The 20,750-nt window shown below is 44.2% G+C and overlaps 1 protein-coding gene across 9 annotated transcripts; it reads right to left on the bottom strand.

The window, feature by feature from the left end:
- Window positions 1–66: 66 nt before the first annotated feature.
- Window positions 67–20,671, bottom strand: LOC117426802 (phosphatidylserine decarboxylase proenzyme, mitochondrial-like). Of its 9 annotated transcripts, none has more exons than XM_059032837.1 (8): window positions 20,582–20,671; window positions 19,647–19,693; window positions 18,976–19,151; window positions 4,685–4,921; window positions 3,756–3,891; window positions 3,218–3,367; window positions 1,658–1,818; window positions 67–1,373 (listed from the first exon to the last, which is right to left on the bottom strand). In XM_059032837.1, exons 1-8 carry the CDS (start codon window positions 20,644–20,646, stop codon window positions 1,104–1,106), a joined length of 1,242 nt encoding a protein of 413 aa, XP_058888820.1. In that variant the 5' UTR covers window positions 20,647–20,671; the 3' UTR covers window positions 67–1,103. The 9 variants fall into 9 exon arrangements, with proteins under 9 accessions (XP_058888820.1, XP_058888823.1, XP_058888819.1 ...); XM_059032840.1 differs by lacking the exon at window positions 20,582–20,671 and adding an exon at window positions 20,467–20,566; XM_059032836.1 differs by lacking the exon at window positions 20,582–20,671 and adding an exon at window positions 19,968–20,077.
- Window positions 20,672–20,750: the final 79 nt, after the last annotated feature.

A 20,750-nucleotide genomic window follows, 5' to 3' on the forward strand; every position in this document is an offset into this window, starting at 1 on the left:
AAAATGCAAATGAAAACAATCTAAATGAAAATTTACAAAACCCAGTTAAGAATAGGCATTTTAAAATTTGTATTAATGACTTTTTTATTATTTAAAATGTATGCAGTGTTAAATGAGTAAATGATTCAAGTATTTTACATTACATATAAAAAATACTGTATAACTAACTTGAAATCCCCCAGTGGGTTCTCTTATCGGAGCTACTCAGCCTAGAAGGTTCTTGGCATCAACCTGCCCCTTGTTTTTGTAGTTTTTTGCGTGATTAAGCCAGGAGACACTGGTCATGAGTCGAGTTCTGTGAGGGTTCGAGTTCTGTGAGGGTTCGAGTTCTGTGTGTGTGTGTGTGTGTGTGTGTGTGTGTGCGTCTGGTGGCCAGCCAGGTTCTTCAGTGTGACAGAGCAAGCAGGACAGACTGCCAAGCCGTGTCATCACATAGCTTCCTTGATGGAACAGCAAAACAAAAGCCTATACTGTAGGCATCTTTAGATTAACAGCCCCTTATAAAAAATAACAACCAAACCCCACCCCACGAACAGAAACGTACAACCTTTTTGGCACTACAACGAAACGAAACAGATCAAGTAGAGTTCAGCACCAGGCGTTTAAACTAGTGGATTGTTGGCCGCCACTGGGGCTCCAGCCAAGACCCTTCGACGCATTAGTAAAAAGCTGTGTGAAGAAAGCTGCGAGAAGATTGTGGCTTCAAACTTGATTTACATAACAATGTTTTTTTTGTTTTTTTTTCCCCTGCGTGTGTGTTTCTGTGGTTTTTTGTATTAAAAACGGTAAAAGGTGCTGCTTACAGTATATGCAACTTTGTGGAGATTTTAAAAAACGGGGAAAAAAGAATAATCTCAGTGTGACTAAGAATCAACAACTTCCCTTTGATAGAAGCAACTGGCACTGTTCTCATCATAGCAAGCGATGAGGAGTGTGTGAGAGAGAGAGAGAGAGAGAGAGAGAGAGAGAGAGAGAGAGAGAGAGAGAGAGAGAGAGAAAGTGTAAATAGAAGCATGTTGTCTCTCAAGTACATTCATGCCGGTCCTGGGCAGAAGATAACAAATCTTCCAGTAGTCTGGCGTCTCGCTCCTCTTTGCTCCAGTTCACACGTTCCCTTCGGAGTCCTTTTCCGCATCCGTTACAGTCCCTCTCATGGTCCCGAGGGCTTCTCCAAAGCGGATCTTCTGCCCAGCGCTGATGTTAAAGGTAAAGTCTTTGGGGGCTTCGAAGAGGAGGACGATGGTGGACCCCAGGTTGAACTCCCCCAGGTGCTCCCCTTTCTGCATGGTCACCCCATCTTTGTTGTTGTTGGAGATGTAGCTAAAGTCATTAAAGGAACCTTTGCTGTAGCGGGGGCTGTTTGTGTGCAACTCCTAGGAAAACACAAGTTACAAGTGGTTAACTCACACATAAACTCACGCACATTCAAGCAGAGGTTTGTGCAGGTCGAAAAACGACAATCTAGATAAAACGTAATTGAAGACCTCTTCCGCTCTTCCAGACTAAACGACAACAGAACAGAAGAGGTGGAGGGAGGAGAGGACAGTGGAGTGACGGTCTTATTGGAAAATATACCTGTGGCATTAGGTGCTGGACAGCGGTCATAATACAGCTTTAGTGCACTCTAGATGTTTTTAGGTGTCATATTGCTACTCACCCTGTCAAAGTAGATGCGGATGGATCCTACGTTAGTGGCCCCGACCGCGGTGAGCGAGAAGAAGCCGTGTGTCCACTCTCCGCTGAGGACCACGCGCTCGTTGTGACAGAACAGCTCCTTTATCCAGCGTGCAACGCCAGGGTTCACCGACATGAGGGATCCTGCAGCGAGCGGAGCACGAGGAGAAGATCATTGGAGAGATAGAGAGGGAAAGAGAGAAAAAAAAGAAGCAATGATTTTTTTTTTTTTTCAATGAAAAATATATTGATTGTGTCAAACTTTCAGCAGCTACTTTCAATAATGTATATTTTATAATACTTAGGCTTATTATTACACATGCAGACAGACAGGCACAGTAAACCCTGCAGGAACAGACCAGATAACAGATTTTATATCATCATCATTATTATTATTATTATTATTATTTTCAATGTAAATGAACAGCAGGGGTATTCAACAGTGCTAACAGTCCAGTGACTGCTGGTTTCAATGTATAAATATATATTTTATAGACATTAAATATAATTCAGAAGCATTGGATATTCTACATTTTAAAAAAGGTCAGGTTTTTTTTTTTTTGTTAATTCTATAAATAATCTGCATTCCTTTTTTTGTTAAATCCTGTTGCACAAAGAATATTTTAACCGTTGCCCAGGGAAAGCCAAGATTCAGCAGACAAGAGGCAAATGACATTTAAAAAACACACACAACGAAGCCCTTTGTTGAAACAGCAGTTATTCATTCCTGTGTAATCCTGCGGGAATTAATGAATTGGCTCTCTCAGCTGCAATTAAACACAACATCATTCAGCATCTTTCTGCTGACGATGGCATTCCCTGCTGGGGTCCCATCAGCTGTTGCACGACATTTCTTTTCTGCTCGCGGGGCTCTGGGCTCAAGCCGGTGGGGTTTGCTGCCAAGGTCCTGCATTGCATCAACAGGCAATTTTAATCTCCCTGTCATTACTGCAGCAGCGCTGGCTCTCACATCTCACATCCATCCACTTCTTTAACTTGTTTAAAAAAGTACCGACACTGTTCAATCGTACATGAATATGCTTTAACTGCACTGGCATGAGATCCGCACATGCCTGACTTTCAGTGCAATGATCCGTTCAGTTACTGCGGGATCAATCCAAGGAAAAGCCTGCATCCCCACACCTGTAATCACTTTCATTTGAGTGCCATTGTTTTAGGGCAGTACAGCGTGGCTGTCTGGATTAGTGATTTTAAGAGAGAACACAGTTACGGAGTGCCGTTGACAGAGCCTTCGCCAGGGCAAGTGAAACTGCTTCTGCAGCTCAGACACTAAAGATCTTGGGTTTGTTTGGTAAAGGTGGGCTTGGGTTCGATTGCCTGAAGCTGTCTATCAAACCAACACGGCAGTTTATTTAAACAGTACCATGCAGCATTCATGTGAAATGTGTAGCTAAAATTTCTAATTTCATGTTATTTCTATTATTATTATTATTAATGGAAGATACTTTATAAAGGCAGGTCATTGTGTAAAGTAAGAGATGAGGTGTTGTTGAGAGCAGGGAGTGTGCAGGACTCTGCTCACCTGGGAAGTGGCGCCGGTGTGCCACGCGCCAGTCTGCGGGGGAGTGGAAGCAGTGATAGTCTCCCGGTGCCAGGTAGATCACACAGTGGAACAGCTCGTTACCCTCCTTCGTTACCAGAAGATCCTGGAACGAGCCTGTGTCGTCTTCACCTGCGGAGCCAATACACCAGAATACACACTGAAAACCAGGAACGCAGCCTAAAAGAGGCATTCACATTACTTTTTAAATCAAACTAATCTATAACATTTTTATTCCTGTGAAAATTATTGTATATATATATTTCTACTAATTCAACCATTTCATTTCAGGGATGGAAATAAGACTCCCCTTGCATAGCAGTTTCCCCCCCACTCCAGATTGTAATAAGAGCTTGATTAGCCCCAGTGTGTCTTATTAAACTCCTAGTAAAACCAGGAATGGATCACACTGCAATAGGAGCCTTGTTTCCATCCCTGAATTCAGGTTCTCTATTTCCATGCATCGAGCGTTCCTGCAGCTCTGTGGTTGCTCCACACACCGCTGTGCACACATGCTTACTCTTCTTAATGTTCAGGTCTGTCCAGGTGTGTGGGCCGAGGAAGGTTTCCAGTGAATAGGTGACTCCTTTCACCTGCTCCACCTCACAGTTCTTCACCCGCCCGAAATGGAGGATCTTGCCGTCCGAGGGGCTGATCTAGAAGAGAGAAGACGATAAAAGAAATAAAATCCGGCCTCCGTCACTTCAAACCTGCAGTCAGAGCCACACACTCTAGCACAGCACATGCCAGCCTGCCTACCCACGATATCTGACCATGCACGCTTTCCTGGAGGGAAGGGTTAATGCAGACCACACTGCACCGGTTCTAAAGGAGCGCATGGAGGTTTACATCAGAGTGCTACACACGTCAAGATAGATACTCCAGAATATACTGAGAAATGTTAGGAGAAATACAGGTTGGCCCCAGTACGGTCTTCACCAGTGCAGATGTAGGGGCTCTGCAATGAAGTTTGTTGGGTCTGAGTGACTCACATTGCAGGGACAAACTTCGGAAAGCCAGGAGCGATTAGCAGGATTACTTTGAAGGTGGAACACTTGTACTGTTTCTCGCATTAGGTTAAGTGAACAAGCTCGACAGGTCTGTAATCTGACGGATCTGTAACGACCACAGTAAGGCAGTGAATTCTCTCAGCAGGTTTGTGATCACGCAGAGTTCTAGCTAAATGCATTCGGGAGTTTGACAGACTGAAGTTTAAATTGCATAAATAAAAAAAGACCAATTGATATTTGTGACCTGTGAAAAAAGTCACCCGAAATCTCAAATATATTTTGCATGCACATAGAAGTATTTTATTTTATCAAATTATTATTAACCAAAAAACCGCATATAAGAAAAGCGCGTAATGTAAAATCCCACAATAGATTTGCAGCATTGCCAGCAGGATCTTCCCACTGGTACATTTAGCAAGAAAAAGATGAAGCGTCTCACCACACAGTGCGAGTCGCAGACGGGGCGGGCCTGTGGCTTCAGCTTCCTCCTGAAGAACTCGCTGAGGTTCCTGTAGTGGTGCAGCTCCTCCACAGCCGCCTCCTTCATGTTCACCCCGAAGGTCCAGATGTACAGGCTGTAGACTGGTTTCCGCAGCCAGGTCGGCAGCTCCACCTGATTGAGCCGGCCCCACGCCCGGGACAGCAAGCGTGTGGGGATGGACTTGTAAAGGGCAACCTGGAACACAGCGTGACACTGCGGTCAACAAGCACCCAAACAAGAGACAAGAGCACAACACACACACAGCAAGCCATGCTAGAAATAGCCTTCATTTGTTTGACTAAGTGTACACTTATTAACTAGAAAGAGTGTCTCTGGCACAAGTGTTTAAAGGAAACAACTTACGACTATGAACTTGCAGTCGGTTACATTTCAGAGTGTTTGAAACTGAGTTCAGAGCATATGCAGACTTAAATGAACCAAGGACCACTTCCAACACAAACGAAGAAGGGCAAGTGGAGAATGCATCCCACTGTTCCCAGTTCCGGGGTTTCCTGCTGTGCAAACATTCCGGGGATAATGTAACAGCATGTTTACACAACTCAGAACGTCTGTCATGCAGAACATCTGTGCTAAGGGCTAAGACAATGGTCCTGTGAATCATGCACTGTATGGCATTTAAGAACTACAATGAACTACTGCTGCACAGCAACAAGGAAATAGGGATGCACTGCTAGGCAGTCTGAGTGCTTAAAAAAAAGGATTCATTTTCTAATAGATGTGATTTGTATTTCATGGGGGTGGGCTGAAGAATCAGCCATATACAGCTTAACCTGGTTTAAACCTGGTGAGAAATTCAGCTGCAGCAAGTCACTTAAATGTAGGGGCTTACTTAGTAGGAACATTTCTTGCTCATGTTTTACAGCAGTACAAAACAGAGGTCTAGAACCTAGGAAAAAAAACAAAAAAAAAACAAAAAAAGCATTGCTCCGGAACTGCAGGTTCAGCAACCTAAACTTTACAACTTCAGAACACTTTTTTTATTTTTTGGAGGGCCGGTGGAAACAAGGCACACTAAGGAAGTAAAAAAGCAGATGAATTATTTGTTCAGGTTTGTGTGAGAGTTTTGGATGCTGGGGTAACAGAGGCAGACACAGAGGCAGTGCACCAATACTCGCGCGTACAGTAAACACAGAGGCGTCCCGGGGAGGAGAACACTTACCCTGCTGCTCGGTCTCCATCCCACTTTGGAGAGGGGTTTGAGAGCACCGAAGGGCAGGAAGTAATAGAGGAAGGAGAGAGGCCAGGAGCGCAGCTTCAGGGCAGGCTTGGACATACAGCTCAGCTGACCCAGCCTGCGTCTCAGAGCCAGCTGGGGGAAGTGTAACCTGTGGGATCACACACACGCACACACACACACACACATCAGATCAGATCACTTGAGATTGCACACTGATTATTTCACAGTATTTTCCTATGTGTATGCTATGCATTTACTCCTCGGTATAGCATGGTTCTGTACCATGCTTCGCTACATTTTGCTAGATGCTTTCGCAACGGTATACTGCAGCAAAACGTTTTATAAGGGAGAGACTCAGTTCCCACTCTCACCAACTTACTCCCAACGTCTTCATGCCGATCAGTGCAAGAGCAGGCTCAAGATTATCCCAGCTGAACATCGCGACTCACTGTCTGACTACAACCTCATAGGAGCTCCGTGACTCGGGTCAGTAGACCTACTGCAGTGATCTGCTATTTCACTGAATCGGGCTGCCCAGTTTCCACAGCCAGCTCTACAAGCCAGACGAAAAGCTCAGCAACACCAGCGCATGGAGACAGGTGTCTTAAGAGGAGCCCTGCTAAACTGCCAGCCAGACAAGTCCCTGTGATCAACCACCTGAAAGTAGGTCAGCAATCCTCTGACTGCCTCTCCGCTAGTAAATAAACCAGCCCAGTCTCATCTCGGCAGAGCGAGCGTGTCAGACGCTGGCACACTGAACATTCTGCATTGTTTCTGTGCATCACAGAGCAGAGCTCCCGTACAGAACGCTCAATACGAATCTGATTCGCTTTCGTGGTCAGAACATTCGGACGTGTATTTACAGCGCAGTACTGCGCGCTGTCTACCCGACGGCAGTCTAGACTGCGAAGGTGATGATTAATGACAACAGAAAGAGCGGTTTACTGTAGACAGAGGCCTTAGGATGAGTGACAGATGCAGCCTTGTTGAAATAATACAGGCTAGAGTAGAGCACTGAGAGGTAGCCACCATTTAAAAAACAGCTTTTGCACCACTCAATTTATCAATGCATTTATCATTTATCAATGCATTTATTTCCTACCCAAAAAAAGGAATATTAATGCAACAGAAAACTATTTAAAAAAACAACTTTGGTTCATGCAGCAGCTCTTCATATAAAATTGGGAGGAGTTCACTACCCAGTTTTGAAATATTAACAAAATGATTTCTTTTCTTTTTGAAATTGTGGTGCTTGCGCGCTACAGATGCGATTTATAGACAGAGGAGAGATCCGACCCCATGCTCTTAGGACATGGAAAAGTGCAGGTTACAAGTGTGATTGACCCAAGTGTAAACCCAGGTGTCTGTGTGTGTGACTGTAGTTTGAAATGCCCTGCACGCTTCAGCGCTCTGGAACACTCAGATTTGCTAGCTATGAGGAGCCCTGCTGCTGTGCACGGTGCATTCCTACAGCCCCACTTCTTACGGCCTGGGGCGTGAAAGCCTGAATAGCAGCAGAGCAGTCCAGGTACTTCTCGAAACTATTTACTATTCAAATAATTAAAAAAAAGGCTTTGTGTTGCTGACCTGTCGTCTCCCTTGGTTCATTTTTTTGTAGCAATGAGACAAGTAACAAGCACGCAGATGGGATAATCTTGACCTGCTGCACAAAATACAACAGAAATGAAGCACACACCGCCACCCAGGTTTCCCTGCATGGGGACATCCCTGTGAACTGAAGCAGCATGTGCAGATGTGTGCACATCCCTGTGAACTGAAGAATCATGTGCAGATGTGTGCAGGGAGGAGCTCCTGCAAACAAGCCAGTAAGAGTGATTAATAAACACAGTGCACACAATAGCAAAACATGTAGACTGGTTATTAGCATGTCAGCAGTATCTGTACAGTAGACCGCATGGTTTCATTTAAAGCATCCCATTTTAAGAAATCCACCCCCACACCACCCTGGCCAGTAAGTAAGAAGAGCAGGCAGCAGTTTCCTGGAGTTTACAGGAAACTCAATGCATCTCCATAGTAACTGTACTCTGGGTGAAGTGGTATCAGATTAGACATTTTATTGTACTGCCTGGGTAGAGTTTGAGAGCCAAAATCAGCTTGGGACTATAGCAACTGCAAGGGACTATAGCAACCATCTGTGTGTTTTTCTCTCTCTCTGTCTCTCTGCCTGCCTGCCTGCCTCTGCCTCTCTCTCTCTCTCTCTCTCTCTCTCTCTCTCTCTCTCTCTCTCTCTCTCTCTCTCTCTCTCTCTCTCTCTGCACGGAGTTTGAAGACAGAGTCCCACATTTGTGGAAGTGCGACACAGAAACAGGAAGAGGCCGCTCCACCTTGGTTTTGGCATTGAAAAAAAAAAAAAAATATAAAAACCGAAACTGTTGCTGTGTTCTAAAAGCACGTTTACTATCTTCAAACTTTAAATGAAGGAATCAGGCTAAATAAATAAGTGACTGAATGAATGAACCAGTAAAGAAGGCAGGTGTTGGATCGGGCTTGTATTTGACAGTATGTGTCGGTGAACATCATGTTCTGTTGAAAGTGATGAGCTCTGCATGTCCCACACTGAGCTGGATTACACCTCAGCAGGTTAATCCAGGCTCTGAGGGGAATTTTTACCCCCCCCCCCACACCCCGGCGTCCCCCCTCTTAATCGAACTGGGCCTCAACTCTGCCTCCAAAGAGGAATTCATTACGCTGCCTAACAGCAGGCCTGAAAACACAAGCCTGCCTGCCTGCCTGCCTGCCCTGCGTTTCAGAAACCCTAACAGATGGACAACAAAGACACAGCCGTGCCTGAGACTCGATCTGAATCTTTCTTTGAAGGCATGTCGGTGTCCCAGCACAGTTAAAATGGAAGCAGCAAGAGCCTTGTTTACAATTGCTAGGTAAAGCAGTTCAAATATTTTTTTTTTTTTTTTTAAGATTTTGGTGCGTCTCCTTGCACAGCTGTTGCATACAAAAGAAACAAAACACCCGAAGATAAATCCTGCAGAAGCGACTGTATTAATTCTGCTCACCCAGCCTTTAAAACAGTTTAACCCTCTGATTCCTGAGCGCACAAACAGATTGGAAAACAACAGACTAGCACTAGAGGAGACAAGAGCCAGCCTAGCCGAGCTCCTATTCTCCTCTTGAAGAGAAAGCATTCTGGTCAGCTTGTGTTTACATCCAAATCACAGCTTTCCTTCTGTCAAACAACGACCAGGAATCCTGAAAACAGCTGCTATCACAATGCCAGGAAACAAACACACACGAACACACACACACACACACACACACACACACTACAATCCAGTAAGCAGGCACTAGCGTTGCACAAAATGTTTACTTTCCTGCCTCCCCCAAACCCACGTTACTCACCACAGCAGCATCCTACCCCAGTGCATTTCTGCTGTATTTCCCACATACATCTCAGAATGCTTTCTTAAAGCCCCGGTGCTGTGCACAATGTAGAGAGAGTGAGGGGGGGGGGGGGGGGGATCGTTCTCCTCTTTCCCTACTGCCCTCTTTCCACGGCCCTCCCCCTCCCTTTCTCTGCAGACACAGCCTAGCCAATCAGTGTACTATAGCATCCCTGTATCTCAATCCATCCTCTTTCAAACACACACACACGCATCCTAAACACAAAAACAAGGTTTTTACAATCCCACGAACAGGAAAACTCCTGTAGCACCAGAAAATGCAATCTCTCAAATAATACACCCGGGTGTTCCCTTAACTAACTTATCTTTCTATTTACCAACCTGCCCCCCTCCACCCAGCCCTGTTCAAATCCAAACACACAGATTACAGTAATTAGGACAAGCACAAGCTTTTCCCTGCTGCTTCTGCTGCTGCTGGGTAATCCTGTGGAGGCATGGAGACGGACTCTGCACAGCTACGATACCTGAAGCGGGCTCTCCGGCTCGAGGCAGGCCCCTCTGCCTGGCCTCCCCCCTCTCTGTCCTGCAGGTCCTGCTCCTCCCCTGCCTGGCTGGAGCTGTCGGGCCGAGGCCGTCGGACATGAATTTTAACTTTGCGGAGGTTGTAGCAGCAAGAAGGAGGACTATTTACAGATCTGTGGCATCTCACCATTTCCCTGGGTTCAGCGGCGGACGCTGCAGGCTCGATTGACACATGATCACAGACTTAAGCCGATCCCCTCTCTCTCTCTCTCTCTCCCTCTCCCTCGCTCTCTCCCCCGCAAGCTCAGCCTCGCTCAGTCTCCAACACGCAAGCACAAGCGTGTGACGTAGTCCTGGGTCCCAGCTTCTCCGGAGGCTTCTGCTGACTACAGTAATTTGCTTCCCCTGCTTTGTCCTGGGCCGGCTCAGAACAGAGTGCAGCCTCAATAGACTTCAAATTCCTACAGCAGACAGACGGGCTTTGCAAAAAAAAGAAATGATCTCTATAAGAAAAGTACTCATTACAAAAAGAACAAGAGAACAGGACATAATAATAATATTAATAATAATAATAATAATAATAATAATAATAATAATCACCTACAGTAGATTGCTTAAGATTTCAAAGATTTTAAAGATGTGTTCTGCCTATAGTGCTTGGGTATATGCTGTTATATGAAACTGACAGTGAGAACTACACAGTCTAGGGGTTAGTAAAAGCAGATTCCTCCAGAGTACTCCAAATCCATTACTCCAGATGGGCCAGATGGATTTCAAGACACTTTCTTATCAAGATATCAGGAGGTTTCCATTAGGAAGACGTTCCCATGAACGTCAGCGCAATTTAAAACAATATAAATATAGATGAGCTTTTCTACGACAGCAGCCAGCTGTCCAACGTCTCCTGCATGCCTCTCTCAAGGGACCATGTGTTTGAAAACAAACAGCATTTATAGATCCTCGACGGCAGGGAGTTACTATTTCCGTGTATCTGAATGCATGTAAATGATGTCGTGCAGATTGTTACTCTGCTCGCTTTCTACTATGTGAGCCTTGCACTGTACCCAGCAGCTGAACTGTCTGACGCTGGCCTCCTAACACAGACTGGGTCTTACTGGAAAGAGCCCGCGCTGTCTGACGCAGGCCTCCTAACACAGACTGGGTCTTACTGGAAAGAGCCCGCACTGTCTGACGCTGGCCTCCTAACACAGACTGGGTCTTACTGGAAAGAGCCCGCACTGTCTGACGCAGGCCTCCTAACACAGACTGGGTCTTACTGGAAAGAGCCCGCACTGTCTGACGCTGGCCTCCTAACACAGACTGGGTCTTACTGGAAAGAGCCCGCGCTGTCTGACGCTGGCCTCCTAACACAGACTGGGTCTTACTGGAAAGAGCCCACACTGTCTGTCGCAGGCCTCCTAACACAGACTGGGTCTTACTGGAAAGAGCCTGTATCATCTTATTTTTTTATTTAATCCCCACTGGCATCAGTGTTTTAAGCCTGTTCATCCTGTTTGTCCACAACTGAAAACCAATCTACCCAAATCACCGTGCCAGAGATGAGCTCATGGGAATCATTAGCTGGGTGACCATTGCTTTTTCAATTCTTCCAGATGGATGACCAAGATTTAACCCTGCAGTCTCTCCACGTGTTCACTACGAGCTGGTAGGAAGCCAAGTCAATACGGTCTCCTTGCTCTAGTGCTCGGTGCAGCCAGGCTAGCATTGAAGAGCTTGTTACATTCACTACTGGACAACACAAAATAGTAAAACTTCTTATTTCACATTTTTTCATTTTAAAACAACCTTTGGACAGGGGTTTTGAAAAACCCATTTTAAGCATTATATTTATTTATTTACACCTTGCCAATGTGTGCTAAACTAATGAGAACTCAAGTTTAAAATGCCAATCTTATCCAGCAGTTCATTGAGACAGTATTCCGATGCAAGAGAAACCTGCTACATTACCAGTCAATAACCCAATGAAGTGATCTAAAGGGCTGTCGACACACTGAAAATTGATCCGACTAGCTCCCCTCACTGACCCCCCGGCCATGGGTTCGAGGGACCCCTGCAATAGTCTGGAATTCTGTGACGGAACTCGGCCGAGACAATAAGAAGACACACCTGTGCTTGTTTCCTAGGCACTGCGGCAATCAAGCTCGTATTAAAACCTGGAACGGGTGAAACGGCTCTGCAATAGGAGTCTCATTCCCCCTCCCTGACCCAAACCGCTCACAATAATCTTCTGTGTCTGTCCGTGTCTGAATCGTGTGCCCAGCACAAGGTTGACGTGTCCACTAAAGGGATTGGCACTGCTCCTAATTGGCTAGGACTGCTTAGCAGTGGTGTGAGTTGGGGCTGTCTCACCCCCCTCAGCCCAGTGTGGGTGCTGACTCAATCACAATGCACATCGCCTAGAATATCGTACAGGGTGCTGTACGATGCAAACTGCACGGGGTTCCACTCCCCGGGGGGTCACACGCGTGTGCTTGCTGGCCACTCTGAACTGGAACGGGTTGCAATTACACAGAGCCCTATACTACATTTCTTATGATATATCGTTATAATGTTAAAAGTATAACTCGCTAGCTCATTTCAACTAGCTCATTTTAACGCAATATCATTTCCATCTGATACAAGCCATCTGATACAAAAACATTTCAGATGGCTGCGTCATATCTACATCAGGGTCTACCACGAATATACACACATTGAAATATTTACACAGCAATAAGAGGCTGTGTGAAACTGTCCATTAGAGTCTCAGAATGAATCTACAATGAACTCACACAGCACAGACATTCCTGTAAACTCTTCCGTCTCTGTGGTTCTGTGTGGCAGCGAGAGAGCCTCACTCTATAGAAGGCAACCCTGCACTCGCTCACAGCCCTGACAGATAGATAGATAGATAGATAGATAGATAGATAGATAGATAGATAATCTCAACTACAACATTTTCTTTTTAAACTACTTTTTGTTTTTTTGCTTAGCAATGAAAACCGTTACCTGTGTTTGAACTCCTAACAGTCCCTGCAGTTGTGAATGAGTGAATGAATGAATGAGTGAGAGATTGATTGATCACTGCAAGCCGACACAGGGGATAATGCCACGGTAAAAGCAGCTTCATATTTAACACTACAATCTGCTTCGCTCAGTGAGATTATAACCCCCTGAGGAGTCAAATCTCTGACAGCAAGGTTTGTGTTTTTTTTTTTTTTTTTTTTTTTTAAAACCTACAAATGAAATTTACAAAAATCCTCCCAACTTTCTAGATTTCTCATTTTATCAGACATGAATGCATTTTATTTTATTTTATTATTTTTTTAAATACACTGATATAACCATTCCACAAGTAACAAGATAAGCATCCTGGATAGCTTTATAAGTGAGCCATTAAAAAATGATCTATATTTAATCTTTCCTCTCTGCATTCTATTCTGAGGGACTCCCCAGCAAAGGGTTTCCCTGGGGGCTGGCACATCACCAGATCGGATCCTCTCACTCTCTGCTCCTTTCCCCCACTTTCCACTTCCCCTGAGCCACTGAAAACAGGTGGCACTATGAGGAAGTAATCCTTCCTTTCTAGCAGCACTGATAACAGATACTTCTCATCCCATTGCTGCAATGCAATGCTAAGAAATAAATGCAAAGTTTAATTACAGCCCTGCAGTTCCAACTGGTGCCGTTCATGAAAGCAATCTGGACGCCCCAATGCACTGCTGAGGCTGCAGTGCACGCCCTGTAACTGGAGCTGTCTTGATCTAACGCAGGCTTCATAGTTCATTGAATCGTTGGGATTTTAACAGAACTCTTAAATTACCTTTTAAGGCTAAAGCAGAACTTTTGCACGGGACTTTGACGAGCCTCTTCTTGGAGCTGAGTCATCAACGGTTCCTTTTTCAAATGGCACGAGTCCAACAATAGCTTTCTGTTTCTTTTGTTTGCTGCAAGACATCTGTACAAACTGTCCTGGCACCCTGCCTCCTTCTCTTGCATCAAGTACACCAAGACATCCCAACAGGGCTGACAAAAGGGCATTCTAGAGACTTACAAAACCGAAACCGGTGTCGTCTCTCTGTTTTTAATTATTGTTCGATTCTATGCAATTAATTAAAAACAAGAAAGGCACCAACACACAACCCATACCACACTACCTTTAATTAAAATCAGGAAACGCTAAGCATTTCTCTTACCCTTTTAAATGTCTCTCAATCTGCTATACGAATGATTGGGGACAGGGGGGGTAACTACACAGCTCATGTGTTTGAGTAAGATTTCAGTCCTCTGAAGCCTGTAGCTTAGACTGGAACTAATAGAACTAAAACATGAGGTTTTTTTTTATTTGATATTATTCAGAAATAAGATCTATATTATTCAGAAATGATACAAAGGATGAAGACCCCTATACACCTCCCCTTAGTGTGTGAGAACAAACCAGTCTGAGCTAACTCGAGCAACTGGAAGGGCACACAGAGCGCCTACTTTTAAAGAGTGATGTGTATTTGAGGAGATTTCTGGAATCCGTTCCGAACCGGGCATTCCGATTCTGGTTCCAAAACTATTTTGAAAAACATGTCAATGTGTGGGGGGGTAAATACAGATTGCGTTAACTGGAGGATACATAAAACATGTTCTGCAAAGGAAACATATTTGCCAGAGACTGTATATATAAGATAGGATACTTAAACGATGCAGCTTTTGCGATGCTCCGACAGTACTGTGCAATCTATGAAATCGCCCTGTATAATTAACGTTTACAAAATAATCAATAATCTTCAATTTGCACAATAACAGTTTTATTACAACAGTGAATGCCATTGTGTGCTTTTATATGAACCTTGTTAACTGCAAATTTCACAAAGCTTACAATTTAAAAAGTCTTTACCCACATGTGCAAACAGGTCAGTGTATGTTAGGATCCCAAGTGGAAATGCGACCCCATCGGCTTGGGGTTAAGTTACATTTTTAGATCAACCCAAATCTTGTCGTGTTCTGCTTGGGGTCGTCTTGCGAATGATCCCATCGAGGTGCAGAACATTCACTTTACCCGAAGCCAATCTGAAGAAGATCCGATCATCCCTTCATGTCAAAGTGACACTAGTTTGAATTACCCGTCCCAGTTTTATAATCTTCATATACAAATGAGACTGAATTATTCTCCAGGGAAATAAATAGAATACAAAAAAAAAACACTTAAAAAAACAACAACCTGTTAATGCTGTAATAAATAAATCCCAGACCTTCTCGAACGTGTCAATTCTAGTTATCAAATGAAATGAATGTTTTTAATAATCAGTTTTATTAAAAACATAACAGTACTCCGTGGAACCGGATCCCTGATATTTGTATCTGGATCGTCAGTTCCAAAGCAGGAGCCGGGGATCCGATTTCAAAGCAACCGGATCACACACCTCTACGTCTGAATCATTACCCACCCAACGACTCGCACTATTATTATTATTATTATTATTATTATTATTATTATTATTATTATTATTATTATTATTATTATTAATCAGTCATTTAGCAGACGCTTCTATCCAAAGCGACTTACACAGACTAGGGGGGTGAGCTATGCATCCACCACTGCTGCAGAGTCACTTACAATAGGACCTCGGTTTGAGGTCTCGTCCGAAGGAAGTTGTAAAAGATCACATGAACAGCTAGCCTTGTGCATCACTTCATGTTCAACAGTCATTTCTTCACTAAAGTGAAAAAGTATGTCACCAAATAAAGGCACAAATTCAACAAAACGACTGGTTAGCACAGACTAAAACAAATAATAAAAAGAGAAACTGAAAGCTGTTAGTAGAAAAACAAGCAATACCCAAGACTTCAGAATCTCTAAACCGCTAAGAGGATCCATCTCAAAACTTTATTATCACGGATCAAAGACTGGACTAAAATGATCACATGCCTCTGTTGTTTCAATGTTATTATGCTGTGTTTCAAAGTCAAAGACTATACATTACACACACGTGTCTGTATTACTAAAATTTCAGCTTTAAAAAAAAAATAACTGGGTAGAGTATAAAACAAACAACAAAAAAAAGACACTACTAACCTTACTGATGGTTTAGCAAACTGATCCAAAAGATCTCTAAAGCTTGAAATATTAAAGTCACAACACACACACAAGGCAAAGGGTTCTGGGTGCTTAGGAAGCTCCACAGAGAAAGTTCTCCTGACTCCTTTCCAAACTTCAGCCCGGTTAAGAAAGAGCAGAAACTTCTAGCAGCTGTTGTGGCTGACTAACGGACTCCCAAACACTCACTCTCTCACTCAGTGACTCGAGCTGTGGCGTACTGGAGGAAGCGGTATTTATACAAGCCCTGCCCTTCCCACTGCATGACGAGCAAATCCACTTCCCCTTGAAGGGGTCAGAGGGTGCAGAGCAGAGCTGCAGGGGCGAGCTGTGCTGTGGAGAGGGGATGAGTTGGAACTCGAGGATAACAAGTTCAGCCCTCCCCTACGGCACATTTCTGTACTGTTGGGAAATGTTTAGAGGAAGGAAAAAACACACTTTTTTTTTTTTAATATATAGATCTTCCACATAGCACAGGTCTAAGGCCGGAGGCACACAAGCAATCTAAGCAGTTTTTTGTTTCTTGGCATCTCAAATTGACAACTTGAGTTCAAACACATTTTTGATTGGCAATCAAGCTGCTGGAATAGACCACTGCACAATTTTTCTATGTGCCTGTGTGTGTTCAGCCTAATAGCAAGTCAGAATCTTTTTATTTGGCTAATACACGGTTACACACATATCTTATTAAAAAAGGTATTTAAAGAAAAACCCAGGTAATAAAACAATTACACAAGAATGATATAAGAAAGCCTTCTTGCCAAACGACAGAAACAGCCTTGATATTTACAGCTCCAGGAGGTAGAAAGCACAAATGACCCTTTGAATCCCAACATTCTGTAAGATTAAACTTTAGTATTTTATTACACAATACTGTCCCAGCAGGGACTCCATCGATCTGATGCAATGTATCACAATTAAATATGAAAAGAGGAACTGGGTCTAATTGACTCAATCCCCAAGGAGCCCACAACAGCGGAGTCTAGAGCTACCGCTATACAGAAACGATGTCAGGGACGCGGCAGGAAATCTTCACGTCGCTAAGTTCCTGTAACTTGCAGACAGCCAGTAAAATCACTCTCAGACACGCTGATGCAGGATTTGGTAACTTAAAAACCACTTCTGATTCACCGTCACTAACATCATGTCACCTTCAAAAAAACCCAAAGGAAAAAAAATAACCCACCTTCTTCAATTCAGGAGCAGTGATGCGTTTGTCTGAAGAAAGTGGGAATAATGTCTTTTTTTTTTTTTTTTTTTTTTTGGAAAGGCTGGGATTGATCTAGAACAGCTTGAATTTGCACAAGTCCGGGAAATCGACCGAACACACCACCGCCGCACGCCTCGCCCCCCTGCCTGCCTGCCTGCCAGATCTGTCAAGTGTCATTGTTAGACCTGGTGTTGGTATCAATCAGACATGCCGATGTGTTGCTCACTCGGGGCAGCATGCACACACCACCGCCTCTGTTAATGTGACCTTCCAGGACTCACTGTCCAATCCTGAAATATCACCGACACTTCAGAAAATGTTTTGCTTGATAAAAACAAAGGTTGCACAAACCATGGAGCACAAAGTGCATCCTTCTGATACAAACAAACAACTTAAACAAACACAGCAAGAGCCAGCAGTGCCACTGTGTTTGTAAAGCTGCTTTTTCAGCGACAAGAACAAACAGCACTTTAAACAGAGGGCTGCATTCTCGTGACCCAGGAGACACACAGGATCACCATGCATGTGCTGCTGGCTCTCTGCTGCTTGAAGAATACAAACCAGTTTGCCTTGGGCTTGTGCAATAACAGCATAGCGTGATCTTCCACTTCAAACCACGCATTGTGGAGCCACTGTTCTAGGTCTTTCCACTCTTAAACAAAGCACTCCCTCTGTTTCATTGCCAAGTTTTAAAAGCACAGCAATTCAACAACATAAGCAGGAAGTCCATTGTAATACAGCAGAACCGTGCAGACAACTCCAGTTCTAAGAGGCTCTGCCAGCTAGACCTTCATTTCTCTCAGATGCTTGTGTCGTTTCGCTGTGATCTCTTTGCATGTGCAGCAGACCAGAGTACAGTAAGATGGGGCATCACAGACCGGGTGATTCATGATGGTACTTTTTGTGCATTGTGGAAATGCAGCTTTAGAAACACCCCCCCCCCCCCCCCCGAAAGCATGTCAATCAAAGCCCTCTGCACATCACTCATCCTCTCACACTTGAGTTCAGATACTGGACATTCACAGTATGGATTTACTGAACGGGATATGAACAGGGTATAGATACAATGAAAGCACTGCTGTCTGTGTCAGCACACTGTACCCCAGCATCCAAAACATGCTTTAACAGCTTGCCCAGTCAATATCCGCCCAGGGGAACAACAACACAAAATAAAAAACACGCCTTCAAAAGGCATCACACAAAGCATTTTCAATGTCTATAGAGCTGCAGCCTCTCCATTCAAACAAACCTCCTTTCACAGACACCCCAGCGGATCTGCTTCACGAACACACTGGGAATGCTTTTAAAATACATTACAAGTGCTTTACAAGGAAGCTACATGTGTTGCAGTTAAGGACCATTTTTGGAACCGCTCCCTAAAGCGCTTGAATATTTATTTGAATGGTATAAAGGATATAGTGGTTATGTTGTGCTTGGAGTGATATATTGCCTGGGTACAGTCTAATAAAATCGCTGTTTGTATCAGGCAATTACACTAAGGCTAATACAAAATCAAATGCGAGAATTGCAATATTGTAAAGTTGGGGTACTGGCAAGCAATTTATCCTCGCACATGTGCAGCAGTTTCTGCATCAGGGGCAGTAATGTTGTTTGCCGGTTGCGCATGTTGCATGTTCAAAGACTAAGCTGCAGTGGAGCTGCACATTGTGCTCCACACTGCCGCAGTATCCCTCCCGCACTCTGCAGAAGGCATGTGTTGACCTGCCAGTGACTTTCTACAGCAGGTATGTAACCGCCTGTTTCTGTGAAGCCTGTGTGAGGGCTTGTTTTTACATGGAAGAGGCCGCACCCCCCAGCGCTTGGCAGCAAAAACCACTAAACCGTTTCCCCAACCTGCACTTCATGAGCCACACGTGGCGGAACCTCGATCCCCTGTCTCTCCAGCTCCCTGTCCTTGTACCGTCCATACTGGGAGTAGCCCAGGTAGCCGCTGCCAGTGGCTAACAGCACGTGTAGGGGTCGCAGGCGGGCCACCACTCCCACAGAGGCAGCATGCAGAGCCCTCCGACCTGAAACAAGAACACAGACCCAACCGTGAGGCGCTTCATTCTCATGAGCAGAACACAAAGCATGAACAAAGAAAACATGAAAATGACACGAGGGAGAACAGAGTTATTTATTATCGTTCCAGCTCCTGTACAAAAGAGTTGAGTCTATTAAATAATCCGGTGCTGGCCGATCCATGTTAATCTTGCTTTACAGGCACTATTTTTTTTCCTTCCTTCTGGAAGTTGTTGTAGTTTCTGTTGGAAGAGCTATACTGACACCTACAGCCCATGCAGGGTCACTACATTTCTCCAAGAGCACAGAGCACATTTTTCCCTGTAGTGCCCATTCATTTGATAATAATACCCAGCATGTTCTCAACAAGTTCGCTCACATTGAAAATGTTGCACTGCTTTCTTAAAATGGCCAAGTGACGGGTGATGACACCATTCTTAGACTTGTATGAAGAACACTTTTAAAAGCACCGTCTAAGAAAACAAGTTGAACGGGATACTTACCACTAGAAAATCTTCGACAGGGCTGTCCCAGATTCTCCCCAAACAACCTACAAGACAGACAGAGAGTGGATGAAAGAGGAACAAAACTAGATCGTGTTAAACTGTCGCTGCCAAGTAAATACAGTCATTTTTTGGAGGACATCCTTTATTATACACAACTGTGAATAAAGAAAAAAGTTAAGGCAGAACATCTGCAAACCTCGAAGAAACGATCACAGAGAACGTACAACAGCAATGCAGAACAACTGTAGTTTTGCGTGCTGGTGTTATATATTGATACACACACATATTACATGTTTTTATATTTAAAACAAAGTGAACCTTAAATAATATGGACGGTTTTGTGCAATTATAGTAATCAATACATCAGTCACGCAGGCCAATTCAACTGATAAGCACACAACTTTGAAAAACATGCATGGTGTTTTTATAATGAATATGGGGACAGCTCAGGAGTTTACACTGTGAAGTCCTGCGTGATTAATTGGCAGGTCTAAGGTAACCTCTGACTCCTAGTTCAGAGCACGGTTTGTTTGTCTATTCTGCAATAATTACCAGCTGTAAGCACCGGAACTGCAAACGCCTGACAACAGGAAGCAATGGCAAGGTTATATAGCTATAGTCACACAAAGACAAAAATACTTATTTTTGTATTTTTACAGAAGCTCGTGTGTGTCGCTTGGAAGGATAATGTAGTTGTTTGGCACCTGCCGTCTTGTGAAAACAATGCAATATTAATCTCAGTGAGTGCTAATCGTAGACCCGTGCTTTGTACCCTTATGGAAACGTTGCAGTAATGTTGCGTAACACTTGCACGTACATATGCAGCGCAAGCCGGACCCGAGCGGTGCTGGGTTCACGTTTTCGAACCCGGGCTGGTAGACAGTACCGGTGCGTGTACCTGTCGATAAAACACTCGAATTAAACCGAGTTACCTCCCACGGCAGCCCGCTGCAACCCCGAACCGAACCACGCACACCTTCAACACGGACGCAGCCATCTTCTTCGTGAGAGAGAGCGCCAGTGCGGAAACAGCCAATCAACGACTACTCTGAGCATGACGACACATGGAACAGTGGCGCTTATCCAATAAGTGATTTATTT

Source organism: Acipenser ruthenus, chromosome 11, assembly GCF_902713425.1.
Source record: "Acipenser ruthenus chromosome 11, fAciRut3.2 maternal haplotype, whole genome shotgun sequence".
NCBI lineage: Eukaryota > Metazoa > Chordata > Actinopteri > Acipenseriformes > Acipenseridae > Acipenser > Acipenser ruthenus.

Coding starts and splice junctions, on each gene's coding strand:
- LOC117426802 (XM_059032834.1), bottom strand. CDS start 10,013: ATGGTGAGATGCCACAGATCTGTAAATAGTCCTCCTTCTTGCTGCTAC. Junction 3,892..4,684: donor TCTGCGACTCGCACTGTGTG/GTGAGACGCTTC, acceptor TCTCTCTTCTAG/ATCAGCCCCTCGGACGGCAA. Junction 1,374..1,657: donor TCCGCATCTACTTTGACAGG/GTGAGTAGCAAT, acceptor GTGTTTTCCTAG/GAGTTGCACACAAACAGCCC.